The following is an 11,846-nucleotide window of genomic DNA, read 5'->3' on the forward strand; positions in this document are numbered from 1 at the left end:
GAAAACAGGAAGAAAGGAAGGCTCACCTGAGCTGGAGGGTTATGGCCAGAAAAATAACGTTCATCGAGATGACCTCCCGACGTCACTTTCTTCACCCGCTTCACGGCAAGTAAAGCCCCGCCGTGGCGCGATCCATAACTTTCAAAAGCTCATCATACGCAGGGCAGGAGGAACGAGTTGGTGTTTTTTCAATGTATGCTTCAGACACGGGTCACGACGAGGCGTTCCCCATAGCGGCCCCTAGAGGACGCAGTTCGAAGTTCCCATGAAAGGGAACAATAATAATTGAAAGTTTAAAATAAAGATTAATAGTGTATGTTTTACTATTATAATACTATTTCAGTCTTAATTATTTGTGAAATTTACTAACATTTTAAATTTAATTTAATTTAATTTAATTTAATTTAATTTAATTTAATTTAATTTAATTTCTTACAGAAAACCTGTTTGAATTGTTACACTTTCAGATAACAACCATTTACTATTTTTAATAATAGTTTTCCATCAACGGGACCGCAGGCTGGTCCCCACAATGTCAGAAATGTCAGGTTTTACTATCCCTGTGGGGACATTTGGTCCCCACAATGTAGCATAAACAAGTACACACACACACACACAAAAGTGCCTAAAAGATGCTTCACTACCATGGTATTTAGAAAATAGCAACAGAGCATTAGTGCTGGTTCTCAAGTTCAGCTCAGTCAGTGAACTCAACTCCAGGTGATCAATGTAGACATACAAAGCCCTTATGGCGTCAGAAGCTGCTTTTATGGTGCTTTTGTGTTTATGAAAAGTTCAGATAGTAAACCGACAGAATAAATGCAGAATCGCAATTGTGAGACAAAGCTTAAAAACAAATGAGTCACATTTAATAGCAACTGTGAATACCGTGAGATAAGTGCAGTGAGAAATAGTCTCAATTGTGAGAAATATGACAATGTAGCATTGCGTTTCTTTGAGGTGAGCTTAATCCCATGTCTCAAAGGATGGATTAGAACGTTTCAACCACATAACTTCATGTTGTGTCAGGGGAGGGCATAAGGATGTCTCGCCTGATGAGTCAATTTAAAGCAGCCACTTTAACATTTTCATTATTTTGAATATGCTGCTATTCCACCCAGACTTGCTGCTTAATCTCTGCCACGCTTCATCTGGGATTCATTTGATCTGTCATAACATCCTGCTGCTGAAGAGTCTAGAGAGACTGTTCAAGAGAAATGAGGAAGGCAGAGATGAGAAAAATACTTTTACTCAAATAAAGAGAAATAATTAGGTGAGTCGTTTACATGCAGTTGTGTTTGTACATTAGTACTTTGAAAACATTTGTACATTTCCCCCCTAATTTATGCATCGATTTTATAAATGCATTTTTAGCATGCTCTTTAGTGTTCACTTTCATTGCCAGCACTTAGATTATGATAATGATCCTTTATTTAAAGGTGTCCAGAAGAGGCAATAGTTAAGTAGTTTAATGATAAAGGCCAATTATAATTATTATTATAATTAATTCCTTAACATCTTCATATGTTAAAATATTATTTTTGTGTCCAAATCGTCACATTTATTGTTGAGCAGCCACAGTTTATTTTCATGCAATCACGTGCCTCTCTGCCTGTCAACCATTTCAAGTTTTCTCTTTTTTCCTTTCTTTATGCCACCATGTCCTTCAGATCTTAGGTCAATGCAAGTAAAATCAACATTTTTGTCTTTGGTTCTGCCGCTTTCTTCTTATTAGCTATACATGGTTAAATAAATGCTAAAAGACCACACAATGGAAATACATTGACTTTCGCGGGCCTCAGTTGTAGAGGAGGAAGGATGGCCGTAGGGAGTTTCCTGTCTGCCTCACGCTTCTGTACCACCCACTCCCCCTCCTCAGAAAAGCTGCCTCTCCCCAGACGTTATCTCTCTCCCACACATTGCCACACAGATGTTGTGCCACAAAGCACTGCTGAGTATAAGCCACTATAGGGCAGAATTTCCACATGGCATATTGTCCTCTCAACCAGACAAAAATTAAATCTAGCCTGTAAAAAGGATCTGTGTTTGCATGAGCTTCCTGTGCATTATGCCACTGCATGCCATCTTCCTTCAGTTTGTGAGGCTAAATCAGATTCTTAAGATTCTAGAAGACAGAAACGGATGAAAAATTATTCTAGAAATGATTAAACGTTAGTAGCTAAACATAATAATCCCTGTTTGTTAACCTGGGTCACATCATGCCTCAATTCTTGACTGAAGAGCAGTGACTGAACTCATTATGCCCAAAACAATGAAAGATTTAAATGATGTTGAAGTTTTAGAGTTTCTTTCATTTGCTTCACTTTTAAACTGTAAATCAGATTTAAGATGACAAAGTCATTTTCTATAGGCCTAAAATGACTATTAATGCTAAAAAATAAATATACATTTAACATAGATCAGCTATTTGATTTCATTCCTAGCACTAGTAGTGTGTATTAACTGTCTATTAATGTTGAATAATGTGAAACTCTGTGTATAGGAAAACTTTGTACATCTGACCTATACAGATTTTAAAAAAAAGACCTTAAAACAGCAGTTCTTCTAGGTAGGTCATAAAAACTAAAGACCTTCAAATGTGATCCACCTTAGGTCAATAAATGTTCCTATTCAAATGACATTTGTGTACTAGCATTCAGATACAGATACAGTTCTAATTCTATTGATTTTTATTTATTATAAAATCATTTCAAATTAATGGAATGAGCTTTTTGAGAATACTGAATCATGTCCTTTGTGCATTTAAAACAAATGAAATGACAAATTTTCTTATTTTTACAAAGTCAGCATGTCTTCCCCAAGTGTTAATAATTGGGAATGTGAGAACACGGCATGCTTTATAGCTCTAGAACAACAATAATCACTAAATATTTAATTATAAAATATTCCAAACCAATAAAAGAATGACTCTCTCACTACAGTTATTGCTCTTCAGTTGTGTTTGCCTGGCGATTTGAAAGAAAGTGTCCACACTTAAAAAAAACAATCTGAATGTGAAAGATGATTCACTTCTAAACATCTAAAGGGCATTCACATTCCAAAGCTTTGAGTTTAGGTGCTTTCACCCGAATAACGTTAACTTCGCTCACAATGGATTTCAGTTAATCTCCCAACTCAACAATATAATTGTTTATTTTCCACTCCTGAGCATTACAAATGGATCTATGATTAAATGTTTGCTTTGTCATAAATTTGTTTAAATATGAGCCAGCCCTAGGAGCAAGACTTCCCCAGTCTACTCTCTGTTCCTCCCAAGGTTTCTTCCTCATCTACTTAAGATCTTTCAGAGTTTTTCAACAGCTGCTGTTGCCTTTGGCACTATTTTTTTGTAAAGCTGCTTTGGAGCGATAAGTACTGTGAAAACCACAACACAAATAAATCAAACTGAATTGAAAATTTAATGGGATCCTGTGGTTAATGGGGCTAAATTGCTCAATGAATGGATCTTTAGCACCTGCAATTATAGCATTTGAAAAATGTTTTTGGGTGAAGGACAGACATAGGCTACTGTTTGCGCTTGGTTAACAGGGCAGACACAACCGAAATGCTTACAACACAGTTACATATACAGTATGTTGTTTTTGTACCAGCATATCTATACAATCACATGTCCTCGCATGAACGATAAGCCATGTTTAGTATGTAGCCTAGTTGCTGACAGTCACTCTCGACAAAAGGCAAACATCTGACCCATCTATCTGGTGAGGAGTGGTTCCACTCAGGTGAGAGTTTGAACTCTGCTCTGTTCTGAATCAATAAATGTACTATGAGTACACAAGCTTATTTACTATGAAGGAACATCCCACTGAGCATCATGACCTGATTCCCTCCTTTCAGTCCCATGGACACTGTCCAACACATGCATCACGTACTGCACGCTGTCACGTATACGAAAACAAACAGGGCCTGTTCATTCCCAAACAATATAGTGTTCAGATTTACATAATGCTATCTTGTCGGACCGCTACAAAATATTACAACTTAGTTTCCCCATCATGCAGTTTTGTTTTAGTGCAAACAGGTGACTGTTGCTTCAAATTAAACAACAAGAAAATCTCTAATCAGTGCAGTACTGTTCTGTGAAAAGGATTTGGCCAAGCAACGTCATTAAACCTTATCCAGAAGTTTAAAACTTTGCTTGACTCTTTGTCATCACGTCAGTCCACACACACACACGTTAGTTTCTGTGAATTGTGGGGACTTTCAATAGACTTCTATTACTTTTATACTGTTTATACTGACCAAAAGATATTTTCTATCCCCTAACCCTAAATATGTCCCTTACAGAAAACATGTTTGCATTGTTACACTTTCAGATAAACATTCTTTACTATTTTTAATATTTTTTTCCCTCATGGGGACCGCAGGCCGGTCCACAGCTGACGGCAGTGAACGTCAACAAACGCGTGTCCTGAGAGGGAGGTGGCGTGCGCTCGCGTCATATGGCCCGCCGCTCTCTGATTGGCCAACGCGACTCACCAGACATGATCGCGCTTGTTTTCTGCAGAGGAAGCGCGCGTGTGGCACTATTGTACTGTGCAATGAAAGAGACAGCAGCGTTTCGCCAAGAGATGATGTGACCAAACAACACATCTTAAACCATCTTCTGTTTGATTAGCGTTTTGCAAAATAGCTTTGAAAAGCACCGACGCGCTGCCGTTTAGACGAGGACACTGCCTAAGGATCAAGGTAGATTTCAATAGCCTAACTTCCACTAAGAGCGACCTGCTTTACAGGGCTAGAAGTATTTGTAGTATAATAGCTTGACTTTAGACATAATTATTTGAACATTTTTCCACATTAATAATTACGTTTTCGCTTCTCGCAGTGCCAAATGCCAAGACTAGAGGAACACTGTTGGAGCTGCTCCTGTTCACACAGTGTAAAGACGCAGGAGCTGTCAAGCGCCGGCTGGATTGTTTGTAAAACGGGAGAAATGATGTCCATCATAACCGCAGTGTTGCGCCACGCATACGGCTCTCTGCACAGCCTCCAGTCCGCTAACTTAATGCGACGGGGGCTCGTGTTGTTTATCGTCGGAGTAGTTCTCGCTTTGGTGCTGAACTTACTCCAGATCCAGAGAAATGTTACATTGTTTCCAGAGGAAGTGCTGGACACGTTTTTTTCGTCGGCCTGGTGGATCCCCCTCTGCTGTGGCACTGCTGCTGGTGAGTCATTGTTTTGTTTGTATCGATAGGGCAAAAACCTTCTGCGTGCCTTTTGTTATCGTATTTGCATTACGTAAGAGTCCTCATATGATGATTTGGGGGCAGTTTTGTTGACATTGGGCTCTGTCGCTATCGGCTAGCGCTGCCCTGGAAACAGCCAGGCATTTGGGGGTCAGTCTTTGGGGTGTTGCTCTTTCATTGGCTGCGCTCAGAACGGGTGAGCTGCGAGGAGGCACGCCATTGGCTGGAAGGCAGAACATGCCACTTAGCAGAAAAGAGAAACACGGAAGTCGTGTGCAGCAGAAATTAATAAATAATTCGGTCACACACAGCTCCTCCCCCTGCATTCCTCACAGTCCACATAGTGGGCACATACCACATCTTTTACTGTAGAAAATGGCTTTTTGTGACAAAAGTTGTCTGCTTGTGCTACAAATTAGATTCAGACATCAATGTGATTTTTTTTTTCCCCTGCACGATTTGAAGAGTTACTGTTGTTTAAAGCACTTATGTTTTCTCTTTCCGCAGCTGTGGTTGGTCTCTTGTACCCCTGCTTGGACCACCATCTTGGAGAACCACACAAGTTTAAGCGGGAGTGGGCAAGTGTGATGCGCTGCACTGCTGTTTTTGTGGGCATCAATCACGCCAGTGCTGTATCCTTACCAGTCACGCTCATGAAACTGTAGCCTGAAAGAGGAGCATCTGTTTTGAGATTTGTGTTGTTTTAAGGCTGGAATACACCACACAACGCTTTTTGTGAACTTTCGCTCTTCATGTTACTCTGTTAATGGCTAAAACAAAAGTTGTCTGCTTGTGCTACAAATTAGATTCAGACATCAATGTGATTTTTTTTTTCCCCTGCACGATTTGAAGAGTTACTGTTGTTTAAAGCACTTATGTTTTCTCTTTCCGCAGCTGTGGTTGGTCTCTTGTACCCCTGCTTGGACCACCATCTTGGAGAACCACACAAGTTTAAGCGGGAGTGGGCAAGTGTGATGCGCTGCACTGCTGTTTTTGTGGGCATCAATCACGCCAGTGCTGTATCCTTACCAGTCACGCTCATGAAACTGTAGCCTGAAAGAGGAGCATCTGTTTTGAGATTTGTGTTGTTTTAAGGCTGGAATACACCACACAACATTTCTGAATAGTTTTCAGAAATATTAGGCATCATACATCAAACAACTGAGGATGTTGTTCCAAACTCAAACTCGTGCAGAAAAATGCACATCATTGCTAGGAGATGCTTGATAGATGAAAATAACTCTTAACATTTGTTTTAAAAACATAAAAGAAAAATTTAAACTGAGTCTGTGCCCAATCATACAATAGTTTTAACTCTGACTGCTCAGAATCGAAAGACTTTTTCGCCAACAAGCATTGACTCCTCCAGACTGCATTTTGGTGCAAAAATATGGGCTAAAGTCATGTAGTGTACTCCAGCCTTTAATCAAAAATATATATTATCACTGGAATTACACAGAAACGGATTTCCTCAAATACCAGTAAGTCCTTCAGTTATTATCACACGTGAAGTCTCTAAATGTTTTTTAACATTTATCTAAGGAAAGTTCTAACTTAGAACTAACTCATATTTCCCTTAAGTCAAAGTACCTCACAGAAACTGGACTTTGCCAATAATGTGCAGCTTTCACTAACTCTGGCTGCCCTGTCTCTGGGCCTCTGGTGGACGTTTGACCGTTCCAGGAGTGGCTTTGGTCTAGGGCTGACCACTGCTTTTCTAGCCACCCTCATTGCTCAGCTGCTGGTCTACAATGGCATCTACCAGTAAGTTATGACTCACACAAATTGAGACATTGCAGTCGAAAAGAGTTTGTCATGTATCATCAATTACCAAGTGACAGCTGAGTCACAGGCTCACTCCTGTATTTATATTACATGTTTAGTCATCAGATATGAGATGTTTGTAAATGTCTGAATGTGTCATTTTCTGATCATAGCTTAACAGTTGTTGGAAGTTATTAGTGAGTTGTTTCAGTGCATTTCTTTTAATGTTTCTCAGGTATACGTCTCCAGACTTCTTGTATGTTCGTTCGTGGCTGCCTTGTATTTTCTTTTCTGGTGGAGTGACAGTTGGAAACATCGGCCGACAGCTAGCTATGGTAAGAAACTTTTCCCCATATTTTCTGCTCACCAAACCCTTTTCCTGTCTTTCACATTCCATGGAATCATTTTAGTAAAGTACCTCTGTTAAATTACTCATGTATTGTCTTTAGTGTCCTGGAGTGCTCTGCACTAGGCCAGGCAGCACTTTTGTGTTCAGAAACTAAACTTAAATGGGGCAAAAGAAGCAACTAAATATCCTGGAATGGTTCATCGGCTATTCACAGCACTCAGTGTAAATGTATACAATAACCAGGCAGCCTAAATATTTTAGGAAACAAATCAGACTTGGAGCCAGATTATTACACACAACAGTCTGAGTGTGTACAATTTAACATGCAAGTATTCAGACGAGATTAGTTTTCTAAACAACATTAGAAATATGGCCGTTAACATAAGACGTCTGTGATTTCATAAACTGATTCAGACATGGTTGGGATTCAAGTGGTATTCCAGCTTTTAACGTTAGCAAAAGGCAACAGTGACAAATTTAGCTTTCGTTTTTGTATTTGATGAAGGGCCACGTTAGCTAAAAAAAATTGTAGACAGCTTGCCCTGTAACTTTTATAGATGTTATATGTTCGATTTGCAAATATAGATGTTTATGTGGAAAACTAGGGCTCTAAACTATACTTTTTGAATTTTCTTACAGCACACCTAAATTTGACTAGAAATGTGTGGAAAAATAGCTTTTCTATCAAGTGCATTCCTTTTTAGTGATGAGTTTGTTAACGGTTTCCAGTGCTGGGCTGAAACGTCATGCCTGGACATCTTAATTAGCTGCTGATTGTAGTCTGAGGCATGTTTATGCCATCCCCTCCAAGCCTTCTCAGTCAGCTGTGGCTCTTTGTCTTGCTGACATAACCTCGTTCTTTCTCAATAAGGGCGTGAAAGCAGATTACGCTCCTTGTTTTTCATGCTCATGGTCAGAGAAATGGTAAACAGTACTTTACTGGCTCCAAGTGATGCATTCTACACGTTTTTCCCGGGTGTTTTTTGTTTTCGAGTTGGCACCAGCTGATTTTGCTTGACCAGCTGGGATTAGTGCTCTGCTAGTATTTTTCACAACTTTCTTTATGAAGTGGCCAGTTAAGAGATGCAGTGGACTCACAAACTGGATCTATCTGAATATACTGAATAGAGACCATTGATGTGTCTGTGAATTTCTATTTTGTAGTCTATAGATGGCTATGTCTTCTAAATATAACTCTAGAATTAAGCACCTGATAGTAACTAACACTATTCAAACAATGGCAAAGACAGTATTATGATTACCATTTAAACCGTTTGCACTATACATGGTTTGGTTTTGGAGGATTAAATGTTCTCTTAGAGATTGCTCTTTTTGGAGACGTGAAAGCAGATTACGCTCCTTGTTTTTCATGCTCATGGTCAGAGAAATGGTAAACAGTACTTTACTGGCTCCAAGTGATGCATTCTACACGTTTTTCCCGGGTGTTTTTTGTTTTCGAGTTGGCACCAGCTGATTTTGCTTGACCAGCTGGGATTAGTGCTCTGCTAGTATTTTTCACAACTTTCTTTATGAAGTGGCCAGTTAAGAGATGCAGTGGACTCACAAACTGGATCTATCTGAATATACTGAATAGAGACCATTGATGTGTCTGTGAATTTCTATTTTGTAGTCTATAGATGGCTATGTCTTCTAAATATAACTCTAGAATTAAGCACCTGATAGTAACTAACACTATTCAAACAATGGCAAAGACAGTATTATGATTACCATTTAAACCGTTTGCACTATACATGGTTTGGTTTTGGAGGATTAAATGTTCTCTTAGAGATTGCTCTTTTTGGAGACTGGCCAGCTGCCCATGAGTGAGGCATATGAGAGAGTGTTGGCCTATGAAGGGCTATCATATTTTACAGGGCACCACATCCACACAAGCCTTGTATAATTTGTGCATATACAAGGCTTGTCATATATATAGTGCATACTAATTATAGCCACAATGTTGAGGGGCCAAGTGGGCTTTAACAGGAGCAGCTTCAGCTTTGTGACAAAACCAGTTTTGAATTGCCCAAAGCACCTTTTTAAATGCACACATTTGGTGCTGGGACATATTTAGGTAGTTAGAAAGTAAGTTGAGTGCTCTGACTTCGAATACTTAGTGCATCTTAATAATTATTTTTAGGTATTTTGCACAGTGGTACAGTTTATGCCTGTTCCTTTATTCTAGGTAATTAGGGGGTGAATGCAAATCAAGCTGTTTCCATTTTTTTGTCTGTTTGGTTATGCGAGATGTGCAAACACTGCATTTTCTTTACTAACAGACTATCTGTTTCTCCACAGGGCTCAACTGAGAAGCCTCATAATGACTAAGTGGGTGTCAGAGGTCATGAAGTGAGCTTCAAAGAGTGCCAAAACAGAGGGCCTTCAAACTGAGACTCTATATTGGGTGTTCCTGGTTTCTGTCCAACTGTAACTTCTGCTCTTAATTTTACTCCTCTTTATAATGATGCAAGAAATCAAAGAGCAGGTTGGTCTGAGTTGGCCCGGTGTGCCATGAACAGCACTTTTGAACAGCCAAAAGAATCCCCCTGGCATTCATTACTACCATCAGCGTTGTCGTCGTTACAGCTCCTTGCAGTAGTGTTACTGGTAACGTCAGTCTCCTTATTACCAGGTTGCTGGAGTGCCGCTATTGGACTGTACAAAATCATAACTAGCTTCACTTTCACCGAAGGTGAAAGAGTGAAAAGTAGTGGTGAAACTTTGTGTATACGAATGTGTGTGTGTGTGCTGGTCCCTGTGGATAAGGCCAGGGAAAAAAAGGTGGTGTGGAAGTACACACTTTTTTGTTTTACTTTGCACTGGAGAGCCGAAAGAGAAATCAAAGGGAAAAAATTTAAGACTGTGCGAAATAACTAAACTATCCAAAGAGGTCGGTGTACTGTCTATATAGGATTTGTTGTAGTTTTATTTTTGAAAACGCTCGCAGCACTGCGAGTCTCTCATACAGACTGACCACCTTGAGTGTTATTTTGAGTACCAGAGAGGTTTGATTTGCCAATCACATTTGTGCCGACTGGTTAGTGTAGTATATTGACTGAATTGATTGTGTTTTTATCATACTTTGTTGCTAACGCAGACCAAAAGTAAAACTAGAAACATTTGTTTTCAAGAAATTAAGTGGCACCTTGAAATAAGAATTAAACGCAAGTTAAAACATCAAGGATGCTCCTATTTGTATTAATGTAAACTCACAAAAATGGTGTAAAGAAGTCAATTTAAAGGTTTCTAAATCAAAAGGTTGGAAACTTGGGATAACTAAACGTCCAGAAGACATTTGTACTGCGGCCTCAAAAGTTTGCAATCCGTGATTGCCTTTGTATTATAGAATTAAGTGCTTTTGTCACTTCCTCTCCAGTACAGTCATTTTTCTTTTTCTTTGTACTTTATTCATTGTGTATTGCTTATCACCTGTAGCCGCTTCTATATCTAATATAAGAGGAATCACTGGGCTAGTGTGTAGGTTTGGGGGTCTTGGCAAATGAAGTGCAATCAGTTTCTTTGAGCCTGGTATCGTTCATATTTATTACTTTTTATAATGTTAAGGTACCCCAGACAACTCATATGCAGTATAGCAACATACCAGCAATAAACACATTGTTTATATATGTATGTGAAGATGTAATATGACAGCAGACTCATTTTTAAAAGAAGTCACACACAAAAGATAATGTTGCAAATGATACCAATGACCATTTCCACTGTTCTGGGGGAAAAACACCATGTTCTGTGTCTTTACTAGCAGTAGTAAATTGGAAAAATCCTTTTAAGAAAATGCTGTGTTGTATTTTGGGAATGTCTGAAGAAGAACATGAGGGAATGTTTTAAAACAGTGATAAAATGTTGCTCTCAGGAGTAACAGGCTCTTTCTGAACCTTTGTGCTTCAGGGAAGGAGAGATGTTAAACTGAATGAAAGCTTTATTTTGAGGGGAGTGAGAAATGCAATAATGTGTTTCTGATGAGTCATATGAGTGAGTGTGCCCTCTGTGTCTTTACCACTTCATTTATACTGTTTTAGGTTCAATGAATGAAATTCAATAAAATCGTGTGTTATACAATGGTCTTTTGAGTTATTCACTCTTGAAATTTGTGGGCTAAGCATAAAAAATGCATGCGTTTTATTCATTAATACCAAGACAAATTTGTAATGTTTCTTCATAGGGTTTATTGTTATTGTTAACCTGGTTACATTGAGGTATTAAGGCAAATGACTTGGAATCAAACAACAGGAAGAAGTAGTTTGTGATATTAAATGTGATATTCATTTTATATGTGAAACATGACTGATATTTTTGTTGCTTTTGGCCAATCTAATTACTTACGTTTTTATACATTTTGTACAAGTTAAGAATCTTTGTACAATAAAATATGTTGTTTCCAGTTATACATTTAGTGCGTACACAAATAAATACAAACAAAAAAAAAAAAAGCTGATCTTAAATTTGTGATTTCAGACATCAAACTCATCATGTTTTTTCCCAACTAAATCCTTTCTCCCTTTGCT

General features: G+C 38.7%; 1 protein-coding gene across 1 annotated transcript; it reads left to right on the forward strand.

Annotated features, from left to right (window-relative positions):
* The first annotated feature begins 4,462 nt into the window (after positions 1–4,462).
* On the forward strand, positions 4,463–11,050 carry insig1 (insulin induced gene 1). Its single transcript, XM_016481098.1, has 6 exons — positions 4,463–4,710; positions 4,850–5,189; positions 5,718–5,842; positions 6,808–6,974; positions 7,210–7,309; positions 9,622–11,050. The coding sequence occupies exons 2-6, from the start codon at positions 4,856–4,858 to the stop codon at positions 9,649–9,651; spliced, it is 756 nt and encodes a 251-aa protein (XP_016336584.1). The 5' UTR covers positions 4,463–4,710; positions 4,850–4,855; the 3' UTR covers positions 9,652–11,050.
* Positions 11,051–11,846: the final 796 nt, after the last annotated feature.

This window comes from Sinocyclocheilus anshuiensis, unplaced genomic scaffold (genome assembly GCF_001515605.1).
Source record: "Sinocyclocheilus anshuiensis isolate Anshui unplaced genomic scaffold, SAMN03320099.WGS_v1.1 scaffold613, whole genome shotgun sequence".
NCBI lineage: Eukaryota > Metazoa > Chordata > Actinopteri > Cypriniformes > Cyprinidae > Sinocyclocheilus > Sinocyclocheilus anshuiensis.